The 26,235-nt window shown below is 44.6% G+C and overlaps 1 protein-coding gene across 14 annotated transcripts in view; it reads left to right on the plus strand.

Annotated features, from left to right (window-relative positions):
• fam13c (family with sequence similarity 13 member C) overlaps window positions 1–26,235 on the plus strand; it is a 217,778-nt gene that overhangs the window by 73,021 nt on the left and 118,522 nt on the right. For 13 of the 14 annotated variants that reach the window (XR_010977043.1, XM_068052466.1, XM_068052465.1 and 10 more), the window contains one exon: window positions 20,894–21,003. Coding sequence is in view for 12 of the 14 variants with exons in the window: in XM_068052466.1 (XP_067908567.1) it covers window positions 20,894–21,003 (110 nt within the window). In the remaining 2 variants the exon portion in view is untranslated. Of the gene's footprint in view, window positions 1–20,893; window positions 21,004–26,235 lie in introns of those variants that run through there. The other variant, XM_068052474.1, reaches the window with a different exon arrangement.

Raw genomic sequence — 26,235 nt, forward strand, 5'->3', positions numbered from 1 at the left:
CTATCGTCCCCAAACTCTCCATTCCTTTGACTGACATTTTGTCCATCATCCATTTGCCTAGCCCCACCATTAATGGCCATACCTTCAACTGTTTGGGCCCCACTATCTGGAATTTCCTTCTACAGCCTCTCTGCCTGTCCACCTCCCTCTCCTCCTTTAAGACACTCTTTAAAACTACATCTTTGACCGAGCTTTTGGTCATCCCTCCTAATATCAAATTGGCTACCCACCTAAGTTTACTCTCCATTAAAATTACCCCGATAATTTTCTTGGCTTTTACTCTGCCTCCAGTCCTCTGGGACAATTTTCCTTTCCAAAGAATTTTGGAAAGTTATAATCACGGCTTCCGCAGTCTCTTCCCTGCATTCTCTTGGGATCCTCCGCAGCTAAAATAGCTGAAGGAGGTTTGAAACGGACGGCTGCTGTTTGTATTGACAAAAGTAACAAGAAAATAGAAGAAATGCCAATAGAAAGTTTCCAATTGCAATACAGCTTCACAACTTCACAGCTTCACGACCTCAAGACACCCCAAAGTGCTTTACAGCCAATGAAATACTTTTGAAATGTAATCACTGTTGTAATGTAGAAAACACAGTCACCAATTTGTGCATAGCAAGCTCCCACAATCAGCAATGAGATAACAACCAGATTAATCTGTTTTTAGTGTTGCTGGTAGAGAGATAAATATTGACCAGGACATTGTGGAGAACTCCTTTGCTGCTCTTTGAATAGTGCCCGACGATCTGTTATGTCCACCTGAGAAGGCAGACAGGGCCTTGGTTTAACATCTCATCCAAGAGACGGCACCTCCAAAAGTGCAGCACTCCCTCAGTACTGCAGTGCAATGTCAACCTAGATGTTGTGCTGGAATCTGATTGAGAATTACTTTTGTTTATTTATCCCAAGGATAAATGTATCTGTAACACACCAGCTGATCTAGTGACTATGGAAATGACCCAGTTCTCGGGTACTGTGTGCTGAATAAGTTCTCATACAGTTCATATCGCCATGCTCATTAACCACAAGGAATATGATTCAGATATGGGCAGATGAGTCCTTTTAAACATGTGACACGCAGGAGCAGGAGTAGTCCATTCAACCTCTCGAGCTTTCTCCACCTTCAGTTAGATCGTGGCTGATATATACCTCAGCTCCATTTACTCACTTTTGCTACCCTAGCGGCAAAACCCTATTGATCTTAGTCTATTGATTTACTGGTACCGGTGGTGACGAGATCCACATGTATTTTGTACAGACATATGAATTAGGGACAGGAGTAGGCCACTCGGCCCTTCAAGCCTGCTCCGCCATTCAATAAGTTCATGGCTGGACTGATTACTCCACATTTCCACCTACCCCCGATAACCTTCCACCCCCTTGCTTATCAGGAATTTATCTACCTCTGCCTTAAAAATATTCAAAGACTCTGCTTCCACCACCTTTTGAGGAAGAGAATTCCAAAGACTTACGACCCTCTCAGAGAAAAAAATTCTCCTCGTCTTTTGTGCTGTTAAGCTGCAGATTCTGTCATCTGCCCACCTGGCTCTCACTCTCCAATGTATGCGGAGTGCTGGTATGGGGGCAGTTTCCCTCACTGCCGCTCCTTTGCAATAAGTAGAGCAACCTACACGTCTTGTTGAAATCGCCTGGCTGGGCTAGGACACGGAGGCTGAGGATGGTAGACTGCCAGCAGGCTTGTCACCTTTCCCTTCTGGCTCTCACTAGTTATTTCTACCCATCACACTCTGTACTAGCTGACCTACATTAGCAACAACACCATTTTGAATTTCTCATCCTTTCTTTCAAATCCCTCCATGGCCTCACTCCACCCTATCTCTGTAACCTCCAATCCGCCAGGATCTCAGTGCTCCTCCCATTCTGGCATCTTTCGCGTTCCCTTCATTTCACTATTAGTGGCCATGCCTTCATCTATCTGGCCATGAGCTCTGGAATTCCCTCCCTAAACCTATGCATCTCTCTACCCCTACCTTCTGACTAGGTTCCTTTCCTGATGTCTCCTTGGGTGGCTTTGTGTAAATTCTAAAAGCAAAATACTGCAGATGCTGGAAATCTAAAATAAAAACAAGAAATGCTGGAAATACTCAGCAGGTCTGGCAGCACCTGTGGAGAGACAAGCGGAGTTACTGTTTCAGGTCAGTGACCCTTCTTCAGAACTGACAAATATTAGAAATGTAAAAGGTTTCAAGCAAGTAAAGCGGGGGGTGGGGCAAGAGATAACAAAAGAGAAAGTGTTGATAGGACAAGGTCACAGAGAATAACTGACCAGGAGGTTATGGAGCAAAGGCAAACGGTATGCTAATTATGTGGTAAAAGACAAAGCGTTAGTACAGAGAGGGTGTGAATTGACTGTAAAGCACAAAGCACTCCAAAACTAAAATAAAAATAACCAAAGAAAAAAAGAAAAAAAATTAAACATAAAAAGGAGGGGCCCGTCATCCTCTGAAATTATTGAATTCAATGTTCAGTCCGGCAGGCTGTAGTGTGCCTAATTAGTAAATGACATGCTGTTCCTCGAGCTTACGTTACTATTCTCTGGAACACTGCAGCAATCCCAGGACAGAGATGTGGGCATGAGAGCAGGGTTGGGTGTTGAAATGGCCAGCAACTGGAAGCTCAGGGTCATGCTTACGGACTGAGCGGAGGTGTTCCGCAAAGCGATCACCCATTTTGCGTTTGGTGTCTCCAATGTAGAGGAGACCACGTTGTGAGCAGCAAATACAGTATACTACATTGAAAGAAGTACAAGTAAATCGCTGCTTCACGGAAAGGAGTGTTTGGGGCCTTGGATAGTGAGGAGAGAGGAGGTAAATCGGCAGGTATTACACCTCCTGCGATTGCAGGGGAAGGTGCCATGGGAAAGGGATGAGGTGGTGGGGGTAATGTAGGAGTGGACGAGGGTGTCGTGGAGGGAATGATCCCTTCAGAATGCTGACAGGGGAAGGAGAGGAAGATGCGTTTGGTAGTGGCATCACGCTGGATGTGCTGGAGGATGATCCTTTGGAACTGGAGGCTGGGGGGGTGGAAAGTGAGGACAAGGGGAACCGTGTTGCGGTTCTGGGAGGGAGAGGAAGGGGTGAGGGTAGAGATGCAGGAAATGGGCCAGACACGGTTGAGGGCTCTGTCAACCACAGTGGAGAGAAATCCTCGGTTGAGGAAAACGGAAGACATATCAGAAGCCCTGTCGTGGAAGGTAGCATCATCAGAGCAGATGAATCGGAGACGGAGAAACTGGGAGAATGGAGTGGAGTCCTTACAGGAGGCAGGGTGTGAAGAAGTGTAGTCGAGGTAGCTATGGGAGTCGGTGGGCTTATAATGAATATTAGTGGACAGCCTATCCCCGGAGATGGAGACAGAGACAGAGAAGTCGAGGAAGGGAAGGGAAGTGTCGGAGATGGACAATGTAAAGGTGAGAGAAGGGTGGAAATTAGAAGCAAAGTTGATAAAGTTTTCTAGTTCCGGGCGGGAGCAGGAAACAGCACTGATACAGTCATCAATGTACTGGAAAAAGAGTTGGGGGAGGGGGCCTGATTTGGACTGGAATAAGGAATGTTCAACATATCCCACCAAAAGACAGGCATAACTCGGACCCATGCGGGTACCCATAGCAACACCTTTTACTTGAAGGAAGTGAGTGGAGTTGAAGGAGAAGTTGCTCAATGTGAGAACAAGTTCAGCCAGGCGGAGGAGGGTGGTGGTGGATGGGGACTGGTTGGGTCTCTGTTCAAGGAAGAAGTGGAGAGCCCTCAAACCATCCTGGTGGGGGATGGAGGTGTAGAGAGATTGGACATCCATAGTGAAGAGGAAACTGGAAATTGTCAAAATCCCGTATGGAGTCAGATGAGTCACGGATGTAGGTGAGAAGAGACTGGACCAGGGGAGAAAAGATAGAGTCAAGATAGGAAGAAATAAATTCGGTGGGGCAGGAACAGACTGAAACAGTGGGTCTGCTGGGACAGTCCTGTTTGTGGATTTTGGGAAGGAGGTAGAAGTGGGCTGTCCAGGGTTGTGGGACTATGAGGTTGGAAGCTGTAGAGGGCAGATCTCCAGAGGAGGTGATATCAGTGACAATTCTGTGGACAGTCGCTTGATGTTCGATGGTGGGGTCATGGTCCATGGGGAAGTTGGAAGAGGTGTCTGAGAGTTGGCGCTGAGCCTCTGCAAGGTAGAGGTCGGTATGACAGACACCAACAGCACCACCCTTATCTGCAGGTTTGATGACAATTTCGGGGTTAGACCTGAGAGAACAGAGTGTGGCAAGTTCAGAGGGGGGCAGGTTAGAGTGAGTGAGGGGACAGAGAAATTGAGACAGCCGACGTCTCGCAGACAGTTTTCAATGAAAAGATCAACAGCAGGTAAAAGGCCTGAGGAAGGAATCCAGATAGAGGGAGAATGCTCATTTACCGATTAGGTACGCTACAGCCTGCCGGACTGAACATTGAATTCAATAACTTCAGAGCATGAAGGCCCCCCCCCTTTTTATGCTTAGTTATTTTTTTTTATTTGGTTATTTTATCTTAGTTTTTTAAGTTTGGTTAGTTTCTTTCTACTAATACTACCCACTGTTTCTGTTTGTTTAACATTTTTTTTAATGTTTGTGCTTGGATTGCTTTGTGCTTTACAGTCAATTCACACCCTCTCTGTACTAATGCTTTGTCTTTCAGCACACTATTAGCATACCTTTTGCCTTTGCTCCATGACCTTCGGGTCAGTTATTCTCTGTGACCTTGTCCTATCAACACCTTCTCTTTTGTTATCTCTTGCCCCACCCCCCGCTTTACTTGCTTAAAACCTTTTACATTTCTAATATTTGTCAGTTCTGCAGAAGGGTCACTGACCTGAAACATTAACTCTGCTTCTCTCTCCACAGATGCTGCTAGACCTGCTGAGCATTTTCAGCATTTCTTGTTTTTATTTGTGTAAATTCTGTTCGTTAGCACTCCTGTGAAGCACCGTGGGGTGTTTTACGACATCAGAGATGCTATGTAAATGCAAATTGTTGTAGCGGCAGCTAGTGGTTCAAAATGTGACTGGAGCATAAATAGTACACAAAACCTTGAAGCCAACACCCAAGAGGGAATTTTCTTCGCGTTTTATTTATACATAATATATATCCAAGTTTGGTGCAAAGGTCATCTAAAATAAGTAGAAAGACAGAACAGTTCCCAGAATTGTCCAGCTGCTCTTTTATGTAATGGAATTATCGAACAAACTTGTGTGTGTTTTGTAGAATCTAGCTGGATTGAGTGGGAGTGCGAAACCTGGAAGTGTGTGAATTTGTTCTCTCGACGGAGTATTCCTTTTTTAGTGATGCTGGAATCCAGTTCTTGGATATACATGGGAAAAAAGTTTGTTTACTTACAAAGGATTCTAAATCATTAAACAAGCGATTCTTCATTATTCCTTCTATTTCAGCTGAGGTGAAGGATTAGCTTAAGACCCAAGTATTTCTGCTTGTAAGAACACAGTGAGTTTAGTGTCATTTATACAGTTTATCTACAGGTCAAAATTCATTTATTTCCTTCAGATAATCACTAGCACAAATAAAGTGAGTTACAGTACCTCTCTTGATGTAAATACAAGGCCCCAATTTTAACTCTAGCCGCTTGGTGAGTACAGGGCAAGAGAATGGTTAAAATTGGGGGCAGCCCAGTCATTGCCCTGTTCCCATCGTGAACTGACGGTGATTATAACAGAGTAACTGGGCTGAATTTTATTATCACGCCGCACATTGTGGTGGTGCGCGTTGAACTCAATGGTCTTCCGACACAGAAGTGCCACAGCTGAGCCCTTGGGGGGGCTCATTTAAATGGAGGGGGCGGGGGCCTGCTCTGTCCCCAGCAACGCCGTCTGGCGCTGACGCCATTTTTCAAGGGCTTCAAGCCCTTAGCTAAAATTTTAATTTTTAAAGGATTACTTTTCACTTACTTATATAAAAAAATTAGAAGATGGAGGCCCTTTCACAAACCCCACCCCCCAATGGTTTTTTTATGGCCCTATATTCAAAAAACTTATTTTATTCCCAACCGGTACTTCACCAACCCCCACCCCCCCCAACAACCTTCTTACATTTGCCCTTCAGCCCCTTCCCACCATCCCCACAGCCTGTATAAAGTATTTTCCTCGCTCCCCCCCCCCCCCACCCCCACCCTGATAATTTCACTCCTCCCCCCTCCCCACTAGTGTCTCGCCTCGGAACCCCGAACGGAGTTCCGAAGGCACGTAAGGAGTGGCTGGCAGCCGTAAAATCGGCATGGGATGGCCGCTGGGACCAGGTAAGTTTATTTGCATTTTGTTTTAATTAATTTAAATATGTAAATAAAGGCCCTGCTGCCAAGCGGCAGGGGGGAGTGGGGGCCGCACCGAGGCCTCGCCACTGCGGGTAAAATACAGCAGGCCTTCTCGGCATCGAGGGTTGTGGCAGGCCAATCCCGCAAGTATTTTACGGGCCCCCCCTGCCATGACTCCCAGTGTTGAGGAGCTGGTAAAATTCAGCCCACTGACTCCATTTCTAATGCATCTGTCGGAAACCAGAACAATCCTAATGAATTTATTTAAATCGGGGTTACAATTTAAGTTGGCTATTTTAGATTGGGAAATTACATTAAAAGGTATGATTGTGGACTGGTAATGGCTAAAATTTAAAGAATTAATACATGGTTAGCAACAAATATACATTCCTTTGAGGCACAAAAATCCTCACAGGAAAAGTGATCCAACCATGGCTAACAAAAGAAGTTAAAGATTGTCTTTGATCAAACGAGGCTTTTAAAGTTGCCAAAAAAGTAGTAAGCCTAAGGATTGGATGCATTTTAGAATTCAGTAAAGGAAGACCAAGAAACTGATAAAGGGAAAATAGAATATGAAAGTAAACTAGCGAGAAACATAAAAAAATGGACTGTAAAAGCTTCTAGAGGTAAGTAAAATCAAAAGATTAGCAAAGGCAAATGTGGGCCTATTACAGGCTGTGAGACAGGTGAATTCATAATGAGGAATAAGGAAATGGCAGAGAAACTAAACAAATACTTTTGCCGGGATTTTGTGAGGCCCCTGAGGTGGGATTGGAGGCAGGGGGCATGGAGTATCATGACTGATGGGGGGGTGCTGGAGGGTCCGTTGCCCTCTCTGTCACCCAGCAATCTTCCCAGGGGCAGGATAGGCTGATGATGGTCTTCCTGTCCAGCGGCCAATTGAGGCCCTTAAGCGGACTATTGACGGCCAATTAAGGGCCTCTTTCCACTGCTGCTGGAATCTTACCAATGGCGAGGAGAATCCTTGTAAAATGTGACACCGTCCCTGCGGGCTTTGGGGTGGGCGTCCCTCCTCCATGGGCATGGAGGACCCATGCCAGCAACAACTTTACCCCCAACGGACCCCCTTCCCTCACGACTGCACGACCACCCCCCCCCCCCATCCCCCTCACCTACCTCTGTTCAGGGATTCCACCGCTGGGCCTGGGTCGGAGGCCTCTGCAGTACCAGCAGTGGCACTGCTCATGATAGCACTGCCAATATTGCTGAGTGTCAGCCCCCTGATTGGCTGGCAGCTATTGGAGGTGGGATCCCTGTCCCTTTAAAGGGATGGGATCCCGCCTCCCAACACTTTGATTCAAAAAGTCAGGATGATCGCTCCGGGAGGGCACGAAAAGGCAGAGGCGGGGATCCCACCACCATTTCAGCCCAGCGCCGGGAGTCCCACCTCCAGAACAAAATCCAGGCCTTTGTACCTGTCTTCATGGAGGAAGATACAAAAAACCTCTCAGGAATACTAAAGAACCAAGGGACTAGTGAGAAATTAGTCTTAGATTTTTTTTTTTAGATTAGATTAGATTAGAGATACAGCACTGAAACAGGCCCTTCGGCCCACCGAGTCTGTGCCGACCATCAACCACCCATTTATACTAATCCTACACTAATCCCATATTCCTACCAAACATCCCCACCTGTTTTTATATTTCCCTACCACCTACCTATACTAGTGACAATTTATAATGGCCAATTTACCTATCAACCTGCAAGTCTTTTGGCTTGTGGGAGGAAACCGGAGCACCCGGAGAAAACCCACGCAGACACAGGGAGAACTTGCAAACTCCACACAGGCAGTACCCGGAATCGAACCCAGGTCCCTGGAGCTGTGAGGCTGCGGTGCTAACCACTGCGCCACTGTGCCGCCCTAGTTTTTAAAAAAGTACTGGAGAAATTGAAGGGACTGAAAGTTTGTAAATCACCTGGACCTGATAATCTACATCCTAGAGTGTTGAAAGAGAGATAGTGGATGCATTGGTGATCGTCTTCCAAAATTCTATAGATTCCGGAATGGTTCTGGCAGATTGGAACGTAGCAAATGTCAGCCTACCATTTCAGAAGGGAGGGAGAGAGGAAACCGGGAACTACAGACCTATTAGCCTTACATCAGTAGTAGGGAAAATGCCAGATGCTACTGTAAAGGATGTGATAACGGGACACTTAGAAAATAATGGTGGGATTGGGTAAAGTCAACATGGATTTATGAAAGGTAAATCATGTTTGACAAAATTGTTGGAGTTTTTTTGAGGATGTACCCAGCAGAATAGATAAGGGGGAACCAGTGGATGTGGTGTATTTGGATTTTCAGAAAGCTTTCAATAAGGTCCCACACAAGAGGTTAGTGAACAAAATTAGAATACCTGGGGGTAATATACTGGCATGGATTGAGAATTGATTAACGGACAGAAAGTAGGAATAAATAGGTCATTCTTGGTTGGTAGGCTGTGACTAGTGAGGTACTACAAGGATCAGTGCTTGGGCCCCAGTTATTCACAATCTGTATAGATGCTTTGGATGTGGGGATCAAATGTTATATTTCCAAGTTTGCTGAGGACACAAAATTAAGTGAAAATATGAGTTGTGAGGAGGATGCAAAGAGGCTTCAAAGGGATTTAGACAGGCTAAGTATGTCAGCAAAAACATGGCAGATGGAATATAATGTGGTAACGTGAAGTTATCCACTTTGGTAGGAAGGGTATTTCCTTAAATGTTGAGAGATTGGGAAATGTTAATCTCCAAAGGGACCTGGGTGTCCTTGTTCATAAGTCCCAGAAAGCTAACATGCAGGTGTAACAAGCAATTGGGAAGGCAAATGGTATGTTGGCCTTTATTGCAAGAGGACATGAGTACAGAGGTAAAGATGTCTTGCTGCAATTGTACAGCGCCTTGGTGAGGCCGAACCTGGGGTATTGTGTGCAGTTTTGGTCTCTTTACCTAAGGAAGGATATACTTGCTGTAGAGGGAGTGCAACGAAGGTTCATCAGACTAATTCCTGGGATTGCGTGACTGTCCTTTGAGGAGGCTAGCCCTGTATTCTCTCGAGTTTAAAAGAATGAGGGGTGATCTCATTGAAACATACAAAATTCTGACATGGCTCGACAGGGTAGATGCAGGAAGGATGTTTTTCCTGGTAGGGGGAGGTGGGTGTCTAGAACCAGGGGACACAGTCTCAGAATAAGGGGTGGGCCATTTAGGACTGAGATGAGGAGGATTTTCTTCACTCAGAGGGTGGTGAATCTTTGGAATTCTTTAACTCGGAGAGCGATGGATGCTCAGTTACTGAGTATGTTTAAGATAGAAATCAATAGATTTCTAGATTTTAAAGGCTTCAAGGAATTTGGGGATAGCATAGGAAAGTGGTTTTGAGTTGACGATCAGCCATGCTCTAGTTGAATGGCGGAGTAGGCTTGAGGGGCTGAATGGCCTACTCCTGCTCCTACTTCCTATGTTCCATGATGTAATTCGGACCGTGATGTGACTTTGACTGCACCTGACTTCCCAGTGGTCATCCCGCCCAGTGACACCTCCTAGGATTGGCCTTTGAAACTAATTGACATGATGTGTGAGAAAATTTAAAGGGGCACTCACCTCCATTAGGGTAGATTTCTGGAGTACTCTGATTTAATGCATTTCAGATTGCTTCCTTGTCATTTGTTTGCCTCACTCAGCTTATCGTGGGTGCCATTTTTGCTTCTTTGTTCTGGATGGATGAACATTTGGAGAATGAGCAGCAGTCTCAGTAAACAGGACAAGCAACAGAGGAGCCTGCTGGAGCACAGCAGGTGAAGGGAGGGGGTGGGTAGGTGGTGGGTGTAGAAGGCCTTATCTAGCCCACAAGGTCTATAGGCCAAGAGAACCCTGGACACCTCCGAGGAGCAGTCATGTCAGGAGGCTATGCTTCATTAGGTGGCCTGTTAAAGATCTGTGCAGCTGAGCCTGCTGCCAACTGGACCAGGGGCCATTCTTTGCCAGTGGTTGTGAAAGTCACCCATCCCCTCCGAAATTACTTGCCTCAGGCTGCTGCAGTAGACATCTTTCACATCTTCTGGTCTGCGGTGCATAGCTGCAAAGCAACTCACCTAAGCCCACTTAACCAGATCACTTAACCAATGTGTCACTTTCCCAATGGAGGCCAGAGTGAGGGAGCTCTGAGATTTGTTCGCTTCCCATTGTACAGAACATCGTTGCACACATATAGTTATCAAGGCACCAGAGAATGAGTCAGGAGCTGTTCTCAACAAGAAGGGCTATCATTCCATCAATGCCCAACTGCTGTGTGATCGCTATGAAAGAATCATGCATCTATCCCTCCACTATTTCACCTCTCCAGGCTGCCTGGGGACAAGGGATGCCACTCCATGCCTGCCTGATAACACCCTTCCCCAATCCCACCACCCTTAATCAATGCAGGTACATTAATAGACTTAGGACCAACAGGAATATCATTAAACACACCATTAGCATCTTGAAGCTAAGGTTCAAGTGCCTTGATAACTCTAGGGGCTCCTTGCAATATGATCCAGATAAAGTGAGCCACATCATCTGTAGTTTGCTGCATTCTTCACAACATGGCGTTGCAATGAGCATTGGAGTTGGAGGAGACAGAGCAAAAAGAGCCATTGCAGTCTGACCCAGCTAGCTTTTTGACACCATACTCATTATTGGTTGAGACGGGGTGAGAGAACAAAGGTGCTGACATCCTGAGACAGGGTAGCATATGCCGTTCCCACTGTGCTACCCCCATGGGGCTGGGTATCATCACTCCCATTGATCTGCAGAAGGCCGGAGTGCAGAAAGTGAGTGAATTTTTGAAAACCTCTATCCACTTGCTCCACCAATTTGTCAAAGAGCAGAGCAGTATTTTAAGTCTAGAACCTGTTTGGCTTCCAACAAAGCTGCAATGTGTATGAACTGAACTCCTGTTGTGAGGCCCCAGCTGTCTGGAGGTGACCACACTCTCTCCAGTGTAGACTGCAGAGCACTGATGCCATGCGAGAGGACACCACTCAGACTGGAAGTAAACTCCTCCATACATTTAGTCATCATGCTGAAACTCCTTGGTAGGTTGTCCAATACCTTGTGTAGCCGTTTGTGTGAGGCAAATGAGTTTTCTTCTCATTACTGAGCTTTGGAAGACCATATCTCAGTCCTCCTTCAGCTGAGCTGGGAGAGGACCTCAATGAGCTGTCTCCTGTGCTCTCCCTACCACCATTACCTGCTCTTGTAAGCCAGTGCTGAGTACATCTGCATGTGCAGGCCTCTATACCTCACTCCATAATTGCACTACAGTGCCTGATGTCTCTTTTTGTGCTTGGGAGTAATGGACTGGGTGACAGTGCATCCTCAAAGGGATTCTCCTCCTCAGAGGTGTCTTCCTCAGGAGGTCTGGTTGTTGAAAAGGACCTAGAGAAAAGAAAAACACAAGAAACAGGAGCAGGAGTAGACCATATGACCCATCGAGCCTGCTCCATCATTCAAAATGATCATGGCTGATCTTCGGATTCAACTCCACTTTCTTGCCCGCTCGCCATACCCCTTGATTCCCTGAGAGACAAAAAATCTGTCTATCCCAGTGTCATGTAGACCCCCCCACCTGTCAAGAATGAGGCATATTAATGTTGTCATATTAACATTGATTTTAAACTGTTGCTGGAGCGGGAAATGACTTATTAAACAGATCAGCTGTGGCTAGAAAAAGACATTTACATACTAACACAGTGCTTGTGGAGACAAAGGACCAATCCCTCACATTCCAGGATGACTGCTAAGATGGCCGAATCCGCAAACCGACCTGGTCAAACCAGCTAGTCACATGACTAACCTGCTGAGAAACCTGAGTTTTTTGAATTGTACAGACAGTTTGAGAGAGAGAGACTGTTTGTTCCTGGACTGTAAAGACCTCTCCTGGCTGACTCACCACAGCCTTTCCTGTCTGCCCACATCTCTTTCTCATGGAATTCCAAATCCACTGAAGATGTGAACCGCAAGAGAGAAAAGTCTCCTACATCGGACAAGGTTTAAGAAGAATACTGGGCTCCAGTGTAAAGCAAGACCTACCTACAATCAAGGACTGAACAGCGAGCTCGAAGAACAGTAAACAAAACCATCTTCAGATATTGCCTCAAACTTTTCCACTTTATTTCTTCTCTTTTCTGTCTCTATCTACACGTGTGTATCGTGTATGTATGCTAGCTTGGGCATGTCGCGTATCCGTTGGCATTAACCGAATTAGAGTTTAAGTTTAATAAATTTCAACTTTTCTTCTTTGAACCCAAGAAAGCCTGTTTGGCTGGTTTCTTTGCCATTACAATTGGAAAGCAGTGAACAAGGATTCACTAAGGGGGAGTTAAAAAAACGGTGTAGTGGTAAGACGGGGTGAAGGCTGAGAGGGAACCCTAGACCCCTTTCTCACTGGGTCGTGACAGAAATTTGGGGGCTAGCACCCTGGATTTTACCCATAGACAAATGAGAAATTGGAAGTGGGAAGCCAAATTGTTCCCAATCAAAAAAGAGAAAAGATTTTGGTACAGGTTTTCTTGTGGTTGTGTGTGCTTGAATACTAACGTGTGCGACTGAAGCCAAGGTAAAGTAATTGGGATAAGTTAAATGCGCTGTCTATAGAGGAGTTGAGGAAAATGGCTGAGCAGTGTGGGATCACTGTACGTGGCAAGGCTAGGAAGTCTGAACTCCTAAGGCTAGTGGCCAACCTTTTTTCCCTTGAATCTGAAGAAGGAGAAACAGGATTAGAAGCAGAACCCGACAGGGTATTAGCAAAGTTGCAGTTGGAACAAAGGAAACTTGAATTTGTGGAAAGAGAGAGACAGGAGAGAGAGAAAGAAAGAGCCTTCCAGAAGGAACATGAAGACAAAGAGAGGGAGGAGCGAGAGACAGAGAAAGAACCTTATATAAAGAATACGAAGAAAGAGAAGTAAGGCAGCTTGAGTTAACTAGGGGCGACAGAGTAACCCCAGTGAAAGCTTCTCCATATTGGCCATGCGTAATTCAGGTCTAGGTACAGAATTGCTAAATCTATCTCAACTAATTCCAAAATTCAATGAGAAAGATGTGGAAGTGTTTTTTGTGTCCTTTGAGAAACTGGCAAGGCAGCTAAAATGACCAACTGAGACCTGGCCTCTCTTATTGCAAAGCAAGCTAACTGGAAAAGCCCATGAGGTTTATTCCCTGTTGACAGATGAGAATTCATCAAATTACGAACTGACAAAAAATGCTACCCTCGGGGCACATGAATTAGTACCCGAAGCCTATCGCCAAAGTTTAGAACCCTCAAGAAGCAAGTTGATCAAACTTACCTGGAGTTTGAAAGAAGTAAGCAGCTGGCTTTTGACCAGTGGCTGAGGGCTCTTAAAGTGCAGTACAGCTATGAGAATCTCTGAGAAGTAATTCTGTTGGAGGAATTTCAACACTCTCTCCCACTCTCCATCAAGACCCATGTAACTGGTTCAGAGAGCCCGGCAAGCGGCCAGTCTGGCTGATGAGTTTACTTTAATTTATGTCAGTTTCCCAGGGGAGAACCTTTCCTAGTCACCCCACAATCCGAAAAGGACAAAGGGTGGGAAGGTGATAGGAGCCCAAGCAGTCCTGGGAGAGAAAGAAAAGCAGGGGGCCCTCCTCTGGCCAAAAAGAAAGATGCTGTGAGCAGGAGTGAGACCCGGAGACCTGTGTGCTTCCATTGTAATAAGGCAGGTCATCTAAAGGCTGACTGCTGGAAATTAAAGGGAAAACCTGTAGGGTTAATCAGGGCACATCCGCTCAGTGAAGAAGGAATCATAAAGGCGAGCACAACAGAGCATGCTGTGGTTTTAACTGCAATAAGAATGAAACTCTGGAAGCTTGCTACTGCAATTGCAGGACAAATTAATAGGATTCCTGAAGGCTATCAGGGTTTTGTGTTTGAAGGGAAAGTATCCCCCTACCCCTCGAGTGGGGCAAGGAAGCCCATAGTAATTCTCAGGGACACAGGGGCCATTAGATCCCTTTTACTGGGAAAAGGCCTGACCTTTCCCCCAGAGAGTGCAGTGAACACCAAAATGGTGTTGAATAGTATTGGAGAGCAGTGTATTCCTGTACCTGTACACCAGGTGCACCTGGAGTGCGACCTAGTTTTGGACCGGTGACCGTAGGGATTGTCCCTAGTTTGCCTGTGGATGGGGTTGACCTCCTAGGTAATGATCTGGCGAGGTAAAGGTGGTAGCCTCCCCAGTAGTAAAAGAGAGACCGCAGGAGGTCAGAGAGATAAGGCGGTGGCAGGAGACGGTCCCCTGCAGTTTCCCTGAATGTGTAATGAATCAGGCCATGATCAAACCAGCTCCCCCAGAGGAGACTGCATTGGCACTGCAGGCAGATGACCATGGGGTCTGTCTGTCAGCGACTTTCTTTGGGAAGTTAGAAGACCCAGGGAATGAATTAAATGGATTTTCCCCAGCTGAGGTTTAGCGAGCTGACCCAGTATTGTGAGAGTTAACACAGGCTGCCTACTCTGAAATTGAAGCAGAAGGAGTCCCTGATTGCTACTATTTAAAGAATGAGGTACTGATGAGGAAATGGAGTTCTCCTCACAGACCTGAGAGCAAGGAGTGGATAGTACTTCACCAGTTAGTGGTGCCACAGAGGTACCAGAGAGAAATATTAAGAAGGGCCCGTGAGATTACAGTGGCAGTAAATGCTGGTATACGAAAGGCCAAAGCCTGCATAAGACAGCAGTTTGACTGGCCAAAACTCCACAAAGATGTGGTGGAGTACTGCAGGAGTTGCCACATGTGCCAGGTTGAGTGAAACCTCAACCTGCAGTGAAACCTGCACCCCTAAGTTCTGTACCAGTGTTAGGAGGACCCTCCAGCAGAGGGTTGGTGAACTGTAAGGGACCCCTGGCAAAAGTTTAGAAAGGGAAGAGGAAAAAGCGACCAAGAAGGTAGGTTAAAGGAAGTCAGAGAGGAATCCCAGATGAAAGCCCCTACTGTCCAGTCAGCCAACCCCAAAAAATTTGAAAAGTTAGACTCCACATCCTCCTGTGTAAATGCAGACACTAAAAGCACCCCACTAGAGTTGCTGTAGGGGGCAGAGAAACCGTGAGGGTGATGCCTCACCTAGTCAAAGTTCCACAGTGGAGATTAGCAAGGAATTCATCCCCAGAGTCAGGAAAAAAGAGAACCACCGCATCCCCCAAAGTCAAAAGCCTTTGCATGACTCATTCAAGCACTGAAAGAGAGTTCAGGATAGACCCGCCCACCACTGCCTCTCCTGATGAAAGAAATTCTCACTTAGGGCTAATTAAATCTAGCCACCGCACCCTCCCCCCCCCCCCCCCAACTATGCAGACCTCAACAGGAACAAAGCCGCTAGGCAGTCATGGAAATGGGCAAACTGAAGGAAAACTGCCCCAAAGAACCACATGTTTATTAGGATGCCAGAAAAGGGGTAGTTAAAGCAGCACTGCCACCAAGAAAAGACAGGCTGTAATAAGTTTTAGATTTATGAATGAATGTGAACGAATGAGAGAGAGACGCAAGGTTTTTTCCTGTATCTTATATTTGCACTCTCGACCCTTTTCTCAAATCACATTTCATTCTACTGGGTGCGGAGGTGTCATGCAGACTCCCACCTGCCAAGAATGAGGCATATTCATTTTGTCATATGAGCATTGATTTTAAACTGTTGTTGGAGTATGGAAATGACTTGTTAAACAGATCAGTTGTGGCTGCAAAAGAACATTTACATACTAACAGATAGTGCTTGTGGAGACAAAGGACCATTCCCTGACACATTCAACCACAATGGACTTTGATTACCAGACATTGAAGATGAGGAAGCTCACATTCCAGGATGACTGCTAAGATGGCCGAATCTACAAACAGATGTGGTCAAACCAGCTAGTCACATGACTAACCTTCTGGACAACCTGAGTTTTTTTTAAATTGTACAGACAGTTTGAGAGAGAGAGACTGTTTGCTCCTGGACAGTAAAGACCTCTCCCGGCTGGCTCGCCACAGCCTCTCCTGTCTGCTCCCATCTCTTTCTCATGGAACTCCAAATCCACTGTTGACGTGAACAAGAGAGAAAAGTCTCCTACATCGAACAAGGTTTAAGAAGAATACTGGGCCCCAATGAAAAGCAAGACCTACCTACAATCAAGGACTCTACAGCGAGCTCGAAGAACAGTAACCAAAACTATCTTCAGATATTGCCTCAAACTTTTCCATTTTATTTCTTCTCTTTTCTGCTCTATCTGCATGTGTGTATCGTGTATGCATGCTAGCATGGGCACTTCAGGTATCCGCAGGCGTTAACTGAATTAGAGTTTAAGTTTAATAAATTTCAACCTTCTTTCAACCAAAGAAAAACTATTTGGCTGTTTTTTTTGCCTTACAATTGGAAAGCAGTGAACAAGGATTCAATAAGGGGGAGCTAAAAAAAAAACGGGGTGTTTAAAAATAAACCCTGTTATGGTAAGGCCAGGTGAAGGCTAAGAGGGAGCCCTAGACCCCTTTCTCAATGGTTTGTAACACCCAACCTTAAATGTATCCAATGATGGAGCATCCAAAGCCCTCTGGGGTAGAGAGTTCCAAAGATTCACAACCCTTTGAATTAAGTAATTTCTTCTCATCTCAGTCCTAAATGATCAGCCCCATATCCTGAGACTGTGCCCCCATGTTTTAGATACCCCGACCAGGGGAAATAATCTCTGTGTCTACCCTATCCAGCTCCTTTAGAATCTTATATGTTTCACTGAGATCACCTCTCATTCTTCTGAACTCCAGAGAATACAGGCCCAATTTACTTAATCTGTAATCAGAGGATAACCCCCTCATCCCAGGAACCAATCCAATGAACCTTCTCTGCACCGCCTCCAATGCAAGTATATCCTTTCTTAAATGTGGAGACCAAAACTGCACACACTATTCCAGATGTGGTCTCACCAAAACCCTGTACAATTGTAGCAATACTTCCTTATTCCGGTACTCCAATCTTCTTGCAATAAAGGCCAATGTGCCATTTGCCTTCCTAATTGCTTGTTGTATCTGCATGTTAACTTTCTGTGTTCCTTGTACAAGCACACTCAGGTCTCTTTGAACATCAACACTTACAAGTTTCACACCTTTTAAAAAATATTCTGCTTTTCTATTCTTAGAACCAAAGTGCAGAACTTCACACTTCCCTACAATATACTCCATCTGCCATCTTGTTGCCCACTCACTTAACCTGTCTATATCTCTTTGCAGCCTCTCCGTGTCCTCTCCAGAGCTTACCTTTCCACCTACATTTGTATCAGCAGCAAACTTAGATACATTACTCTCTGCCTCTTCATCTAAGTCATTGATATAGATTGTAAATAGCTGAGGCCCCAGCACTGATCCTTACGACACCCCGCTATTTACTGCCTCCCAACTTGAAAATGCCACGTTTATGCCCACTTGTTGCTTCCTGTCTGTTAACCAATCCTCTATCCATGCTAATATATTACCCCTAACTCCATTAGCCTTATCTTGCCAATTAACATTTTGTATGACATCTTATTGAATGCCTTTTGGAAATCCAGGGTATACTACATCTACTGGTTCCCCTTTATCTGCCCTACTAGTTACATCCTCAAAAAACTCTTCTAAATTTGTCAAACAGGATTTCCGTTCAGTAAAACTATGTTGACTTGTTCTAATCATACTATGCTTTTCTAAGTGCATTGTTAAGACTTCCTTAATAATAGATTCCAGCATTTTCCCAACGACTGATGTTAGGCTAACTGGCCTGTAGTTCCCTGTTTTCTCTCTCCCTCCTTTCTTGAAAAGCGTTGGACAAAGATGAAAAACTGGACAAGAGTTCGGATGGCATTTGGAAGCTGCACAGTTACATGCATCAGAATATAATTCAATGCAGTCAAACTTGGCTGTGCATTTTTCAGTTCTTCATGAATTGTAAAGTACTTGTCAGAAATCCTGTTGAGTGAAGCTCTTAGCCTGGATGCATACAGCTCTGGCAAGTCCAAGATTCATAGAAAGTTTACGGCACAGAAAGAGGCCACCTGGCCCATCGTGTCTGTGCCCATGGCTTTGCTGCTTCAGCTCACTGAGGGCCATCATATTAACTAGTCCTCTGCCCACCGGTCTTGCTCGTCTCATGATTATTACACTCCATGTCATCCCACAGAAAGACAGGGAAAGAGTTATTGAATGGTTACAGAAAGGAGTGTGCAGATGTAGAATTGCTGACAGGAAGAAGCAGCAAGTTGTTGGCAGGATAAGGAGGTGTTGAATGGGAAGTCTGTGGAGTCTGAAGTGGGGAATGAGTCCTGAGAGAAGATGCTGATTGTGCAAAATCCAGCAAATAAGAGGACAGCGATGCTAGTGGCTCCTCTGAATGGAGAAAGGAAGAGATGGGTGTGTGTTTGTAATTAGAATGAGAGATGGTGTAATATGGCCATGTGCTGGGTGGTAAAAGAAGTGTTGGAAGGAAGGGAATTGTTAAGTGCTGGGGGAGCAGGCTGATGGACAGGTGCTGTGTGTTGTACAGAGGGAAAGAGGGATAAATAAAGAGCAGTACTCACCCTTGGTCATTGAAGTGCTTCCTACATTGTACCCAGGTCTCTGAGAGTGAATCTCCTGCAGCTGCCAGCCTGCGCAGTCTCTCTCCATGTTTGGTATACAGTGTGTATGGCACTAGCAATTCCCTGCATTCCCTCACCTCTTCCACAAGCTCCACCAGGAAGCTTTTGAGAAGCTGGGAGCTTTCCAGTGATTCATTTCAGAGAAGATTCATCTTCCAGGACCCCCAAAACACAAGGAGTTAGAAGGGAATCCAATCTCCCTTTAAAAGGTGCACTCCCGCTTTAAATTGACCCCTGGCTGACCTGCTGGAAATTGCTCCCTGGAAGCGGGCAGGTTACTGGTCAGGTCAGCCAATTCGGTGGGAATCCCGCCAGTCACTTAATGAGGCCCAGTGTCAGTCTTGGATCAGTGGCTGACCTCTGAGTCGGACTGTTGTAGGTTCACATTCCATTCTGGAGTACTAAATATAAAGCACCACTCCAGTGCAGTACTGAGGGAGTGAAGCACTATCAGAGGTGCCACTTTTCAGATGAGATATTAAGCCGAGGCCCTGTTTGCTCTCTCAGGTGCACATAAAAGATCCTATGGCATCATTCAAAGAGTTGGGAAAGTTCTCCCTGGTGTCCTGGCTAATGTTTATCCCTCAGCCAAAATCGAAAACAGTTGTCTTTCTCTCATTGCTGTTTGTGGGACCTTGCTGTGCACAAGTTGTTTGACGCATTTCCTATATTATAATAGTGACTACACTTCAAAAGCAATTAATTGGCTGTAAAGCAGTTCAGGACATCTTGAAGTTGTGCAATGTGCTAACTAAATGTGAAGTGGGTGCGTTTTAAACTGAAGCCAAAACTCCTCCATGCAAAACTGAGCTATATTTCGTGGCTGCAAGTGTCAATTTGTTCATCTCCCATCAGCATATTTACGTTTTTGTAAGGTTAATCCTTGTTTAAAAGGCACATCAAATTTAAATATGCTGTAGAAATTTGAATGTAGCTGACCAGAGGGAGATTGGATGTTAGCCTGAAGACCACTGCAATGGAGTTAAACATCTCTGCTTGGAGTCAAGTTAGCCTCACATTGTATTTGGTGTAATGGCTAATACACATTTAGAAATCTATGACTCAAAATAAATACATTAAGAAAACATCGAAGTCCATCATAAGGTACTCTACAACCATCAAAGTTGCACTTAAAGCTGCCATGCTATACAACTGGAGGATTGTACAGTATTATTACTTTAACAAAAGAGTCCCACACTAGTAGTACCCCTCTCAGATCTGCCATTCTGAAGGAGTAAGAGTGGTCTACAGGTATTTAGCTTGTTCTTGTTGTTTAATGGTCAAGCCAGCAATTGCTGCAACACTCACTGCTGAACTAAATTGTATTTGGGGCTGAGATGAATCTATCTACTCCAGCCGTCAGGTTCTTGGAGGGGGTGGGGGGGAGATTGGCTTTGAATTTTGGACTCTGAGGGATGTGTAGAAAAGAAGTCTTGTGTCCTATTGCTTAGTAATTAGAATCCTAAAACTGTGGAAAGATGACAACTATTTCACCAGTTCTCCCACTGTGTATGGTAGTGCAAACAGCTGCATGACGCAGCAGAAAACCACTTGATCAATCAGGCAGACAAAGGTATAGTATTAGGAGTGTTCCATTGCACAGCACTCAACAATCACAAGCGTGAAGCTATAGGAAAATATAAACTGTATTAATCGATTATTTTAAATATTACACAAAGAGAATTTTCATGCACTGAAGAATTTAAAGGTTAAGTAAAAGAAGCAGAATGGGTTAGTTTCCTCTCAGCTTGTGCCGGATCATGAGAGGGGCGGTTTGGCCTGGATCTGGATGGTATAATGTTGCATCAGTTGAACAAGGAGACAGCCATCATCTTCTCATCTGTGCATTTTGAATGCATCTGAAAACGGCATTTGGAAGTTGCGGTGTGTGTGAGTAAGACTATGGAGCTTGGTGTGGCAGGCTTTCAAAGATTGTTCCTCTTTCTTCCTGCAGGAGATGGAGAGGGGGACTCTTTTGCTGGCAGACAGTAAAGGGTGCGCAGAGATCGCTGTTACCAAACATGCTGAAGAGTCTGCACTGAAGCGAGGAGAACGCTGCAATAGGTATGTTAACAGCCCTTTAAGCTATCTGGGATGTCGGTCAAGTTCCTTATAAAATTAAACTTTTGCTGGTAACTTTGTGGTGCGTGTCCCATGATGTGTATACATATATAAATCAGCGATTGCCTGATATTATGGGATGTACAGTATTTTCGGAGATATAACAACCTGGAAATGCCAGGCTTCTGATAAAGTGTTCCATTTTAGCCTTTCTAATCTTTGATCTGTCCGCTAATTCACTGTGTGTTCCTGATTAATATTTGAAATGAAGCAGAGGATTTTATATCTGCATGATTAAGATGGGTTTAATTTCTTCACTTAAAACAAGCACGCTGATTGTGTTAGCAATGTTTGGACAATACTAATCAAAATACTTTGTTAGGCAAGCTCTGTGGGGTATGTAGTGGTTTCTGAGACTGCTGCTGAAATACTGGGATCCAATACTAATGCACCAAGGCTCCTTAGACAGCACCTTCCAAACCCACGACCTCTACCAACTAGAAGGACAAGGGCAGCAAATGCATGGGAACACCACCACCTGCAAGTTCCCCTCCAAGTCACATACCATCCTGACTTGGAACTATATCGCTGTTCCTTCACTGTGGCTGGGTCAAAATCCTGGAACTCCCTTCCTAAAAGCACTGTGGGTGTACCTACCCCATATGGACTGCAGCAGTTCAAGAAGGCAGCTCACCACCACCTTCTCAAGGGCAATTAGGGATGGGCAATAAATGCTGGCCTGGCCAGCGATGCCCAGATCCCATGAATGAATTTTTAAAAAAAATCCGCTTTCATATCATGAACAATTGTGCACATTTGCGCTGCTAATCGACTTAATCTTCAAAACTTTATCGGGCCAAAATTTCCTGGCCATCTACTTAGTTAGACTTTTCCTGCACCCTTCAGTCCAGAATTTTTTGCTCTGTAACCTGCTGGAAGCTCGAATTAACAACGGCATGGCAAGGGAAATAGGACATCTGGCACCGCGGTGAATGATGGGACCAATGAAATTTAAGGATTGAGAAATAAACTGAGGAAGAGCTGAGAAGGTCGGTGAAGTAGAGTCAAATCAGGTACAGAAAGAGAAATAGGGAGGGAAAGAAAGATTAGATTAAGAGCGAGAGACAAAAAGGAAAAGTAATATTAAAATGAAAAATGACTTTTTTACATTTCTAACAATAACTCAGCTCTATGAAGAATTCCACAGTTCTAATTGTTCACTTTTTGGCCAGAGAGGTTGATTAACTGTCATGAACAATGATTATGTTGTTAAAAGGTTACTTATGCAATTGATTACAAGTACAGGAGGGAGCAGCAAAGTATAAAAATGCAGTTGTTTTAGAAGGTTCCATAGACAGGAGGACAGACAGGCATTTCTGTAACCTTCGTCGTAAGTCCTACATGGTGTGTTGCCTCCCTGGTGCCAGGGTAAAGGACATCATGGAGAGGGTGCAGGATGTTCTGCAGGGGGAAGGGAGTGAGGCAGAAGTTATTGTACACATTGGTATCAACGACATAGCAAGGGCAGGTATTGAGATCCTACGGTCAGATTTTCAGAAGCTGGAGAGTAGTTAAAGAGTAGGACCTAATCTCTCCATGTGATAGGGAGGATCTCTGCGTGGCTTGAAGCATGGTGCAGGAGGGAGGGCTTCAGATCCTTGTGGCATTGGGACCAGCTCTGGGGCAGAAGGCACCTATTCAAAAGGGATGGTTGGGTCCCAACAGGACTGGGACCAATGGCCTCGCAAGGAGGTTCACCAGTGTGTTGGGGAGAGTTTAAACTCTTGAAATTGGCAAGGGGATGGGCACCAGCATAAACAAGTAGAAAAAAGGAATAAGGTGCATCATGTGAGAGTGTTGGACAGTACTAGAGAAGTAAGTAGTTCCATATTAGATAGGAACAGACTGTAAAGGTGATGAGGAATGCATAGACAGGATTACCATGCATGTATGTAAACGTACAAAATGTGGTGAAGAAGGTTGGTGAGCTCCAAGCGTAAATAGTAATATGGGAATATGACGTAGTGGCGATAATGGAAACATGGCTTTAAAATGGTGAGGACTGGGTGCTTAATATACAAGAATATAAAAAGTTCAGAAAAGATAGAGAATGAAAAAAGGGAGTACTGATTAGGGAAGACATTGTAGTGTTGGAAAGTGGGGATGTCCTTGAGGGGGCAAGTATAGAATCCATTTCGTTAGAGTTGAGAAGCAAAAGGTTATGATCACGCTACAAGGGATATTCTATAGGCCTTCAAGTCGTGAGAGAGAGGAGAAAATCTGCAGGGAAATCACAGAGATGTGCAAGAACTATAAACTGGTGATATTGGGGGACTTCAATTCCCCAAATATTGATTGTGATAATGTCAAAGTAAAGGGAATGGAGGAGGATGATTTTCTAGATTGTGGTCAGGAGAAGTTCCTTGATCTGTATGTTGTCACCCAACTAGAAAGGAGGCATTACTGGATCTGGTGCTGAGAAATGAGGTGGGCCAAGTGGACCAAGTGTCTGTGGGAGAGCACTTGGTTAAGAGTGAGCATCATATCATAAGGTTTAGACTAGTAGTGCATAAAAACAAGGAATGATATAAGATAGAATGGCTAGATTGGAAAAGGGGTAATTTCAGTGCGATGAGAAGGGATCTAGCCAGGATAAAATGGAACCAAAGACTGATGGTAAAAACTGTAATGGAACACTGGGTTATCTTTAAGGAAGAGATGCTTCAGGTACAGGTTAGGTACATTCCAACAAAAGATAGGGAAACCAAAAACAGGGCTCCTTGGATGACGAGGGGAATAGAGATTATGATGAAACAAAAAAAGAGGGTGTATGATGCATGTCAGATGAACTCTTCAAGTGAGAACCTGGTCAATTACAAAAAGTGGAGAGGGGAGGTGAAGAGGAAAATAAGACTGGCAAAGAGAGAATAGGAGAAGAGGATGGTAGTCAACATAAAAGGGAAACCAAAAATCTTTTACCGACATGTAAATTGTAAGCGGCTAATAAGAGGTGGAGTGGGGCCTATTAGGGAAAAGATGGTAATATATGCTTCAAGGCACAGGGCAATGCGAGAATACTTAATAAGTACTTTGTATCGGTTTTTACTAAGGAAGAGGAATCTGGCAAAATATTGGTAGAAGCAGAGAGAGTAGAGGCAATGGAGAGGGTAAAAATTGAGAGGGAGGAGGTACTGGAAAGGCTGGCTATGCTTGGGGTAGATAAATCACTTGGTCTAGATGGCTTGCATTCCAGGTTGCTAAAGGAAGTGGGGGTGGAGATAGTGGAAGGTTTTGCCATAATCTTCCAATCTTACCTAGATGTGGGGGAGGTGCCAGAAGTTTGGAGAGTGGTAAATGTTGACACCCTTATTCAAGAAAGGGTGTAAGGACACATTTAGCAATTACAGGCCAGTTAGTTTAACATCAGTGTTAAGGTTTTAAAAACAATGTTCAGAGAAAAAAAATCAACAGGCACTTGGAGAGGTTTGAGTTAATTAGGAATAGCCAGCACAGATTTGTAAAAGGCAGATCACGCTTGACGAATCGAATTGATTTTTTTGATTAAGTATCAGAGAATATTGATGAAGGGAATGCAGTGGTTGTTGTCTCTATGGATTTTAAGGAAGTGTTTGATAAAGTACCACACGAGAGGCTGGTTAACAAAATTGAGGTTCATGGAATAGCAGGGTAAGCATCTAATTGAATAAAAGATTGGCTTGAGGAGATAAAACAGTGAGTCGTGGTAAATGGTTGTTTTTCAGACTGGAGGATGGTAGACAGTGGTGTTCCCCAAGTGGCAGCTTGGACCACTGCTTTTGTTGCTGCATTTAAATGACTTGGATCTTGGATTACAGAGTAGAATTTCAAAAGTTGCAGATGATATCAATTTTGGAGGAGTGGCAAACAGTGAGGCTGATAAGAACCACTTGCAACAGGGCATAGATAGGCTAGCAGAATGGGCAGACAAGTGGCAGAAGGAATTTATTACAGACAAGTGTGAGGTGATGTCTTTTGCCAGAAAGGATATGATGAGGCAAAACAGATTTAATGGCACAGTTTTGGAGAGTGTGCTGGGACAGAAAGACCTGGGAGTGCACGTGCGGTGATCTTTGAAGGTGGCAGGACATATTAAGAGAGTGGTTAGCAAAACTTATGGGATTCTCGGCTTCATAAATAGAGGTATAGAGTACAAAAGCAGACAGGTTATGCTGAAAATTTCTAAAACTCTGGTTAGGCCCCAACTAGAGTGTTGCACCCAGTTCTGGTCACCACACTTTAGGAAGGAGAGTCCTTGAGAGGATGCAGAGGAGCTTTACCAGAATGGTTCCAGGGAAGGGGGATTTCAGTTACAAGGTTAAGTTGGAAAAGCTGGTGGTGTTCTCCCTGGAGTAAAGGAGATTGAGGGGAGATTTCATAGAGGTGTACAAGATTATGACTAGTTTAGATAAGTTAGACGAGGAAAAACTCTTCCATTAATATGAACATACGAATTAGGAGCAGGAGTAGGCCACTTGGCTCTTCGAGCCTGCTCCGCCATTCAATAACTTCATGGCTGAACTGATTACTCCACAATTCCACCTAACCCTGATAACCTTCCACTCCCTTGCTTATCAAGAATCTATCTGCCTCTGCCTTAAAAATATTCAAAGACTCTGTTTCCACCGCCTTTTGAGGAAGAGAATTCCAAAAACTCATAACCCTCAGGGAAAAAATTTCTCCTCATCTGTCTTAAATGGGCCACCTCTTATTTTTAAACAATGGCCCCTAGTTCTAGATTCTCCCACAGGGGAAACATCCTTTCCACATCCACCCTGTCAAGACCCCTCAGGATCTTATATGTGTCAATCAAGTTACCTCATAATCTTCTAAATTCCAGCGGATACAAGCCTGTCCAATCTTTCCTCATAAAACAGCCCACCCATTCCAGGTATTAGTCTAGTAAACCTTCTCTGTACTGTCTCCAACGCATTTACATCCTTCCTTAAATAAGGAGACCAATACTGTACACATTACTCCAGATGTGGTCTCACCAATGCCCTGTATAACTGAAGCATAACCTCCATACTTTGGTATTCAATTCGCCTCGCGATGAACGATAACATTCTATTAGCTTTCCTAATTACATGCTGTACCTGCATACTAACCTTTTGCAATTCATACACTATGACACCCAGATCCCTCTGCATCTCAGAGCTCTGCATTTCACACTTTCCCATATTATACTCCATTTACCAG

The sequence above is a fragment of the Heterodontus francisci genome, chromosome 20 (genome assembly GCF_036365525.1).
Source record: "Heterodontus francisci isolate sHetFra1 chromosome 20, sHetFra1.hap1, whole genome shotgun sequence".
NCBI lineage: Eukaryota > Metazoa > Chordata > Chondrichthyes > Heterodontiformes > Heterodontidae > Heterodontus > Heterodontus francisci.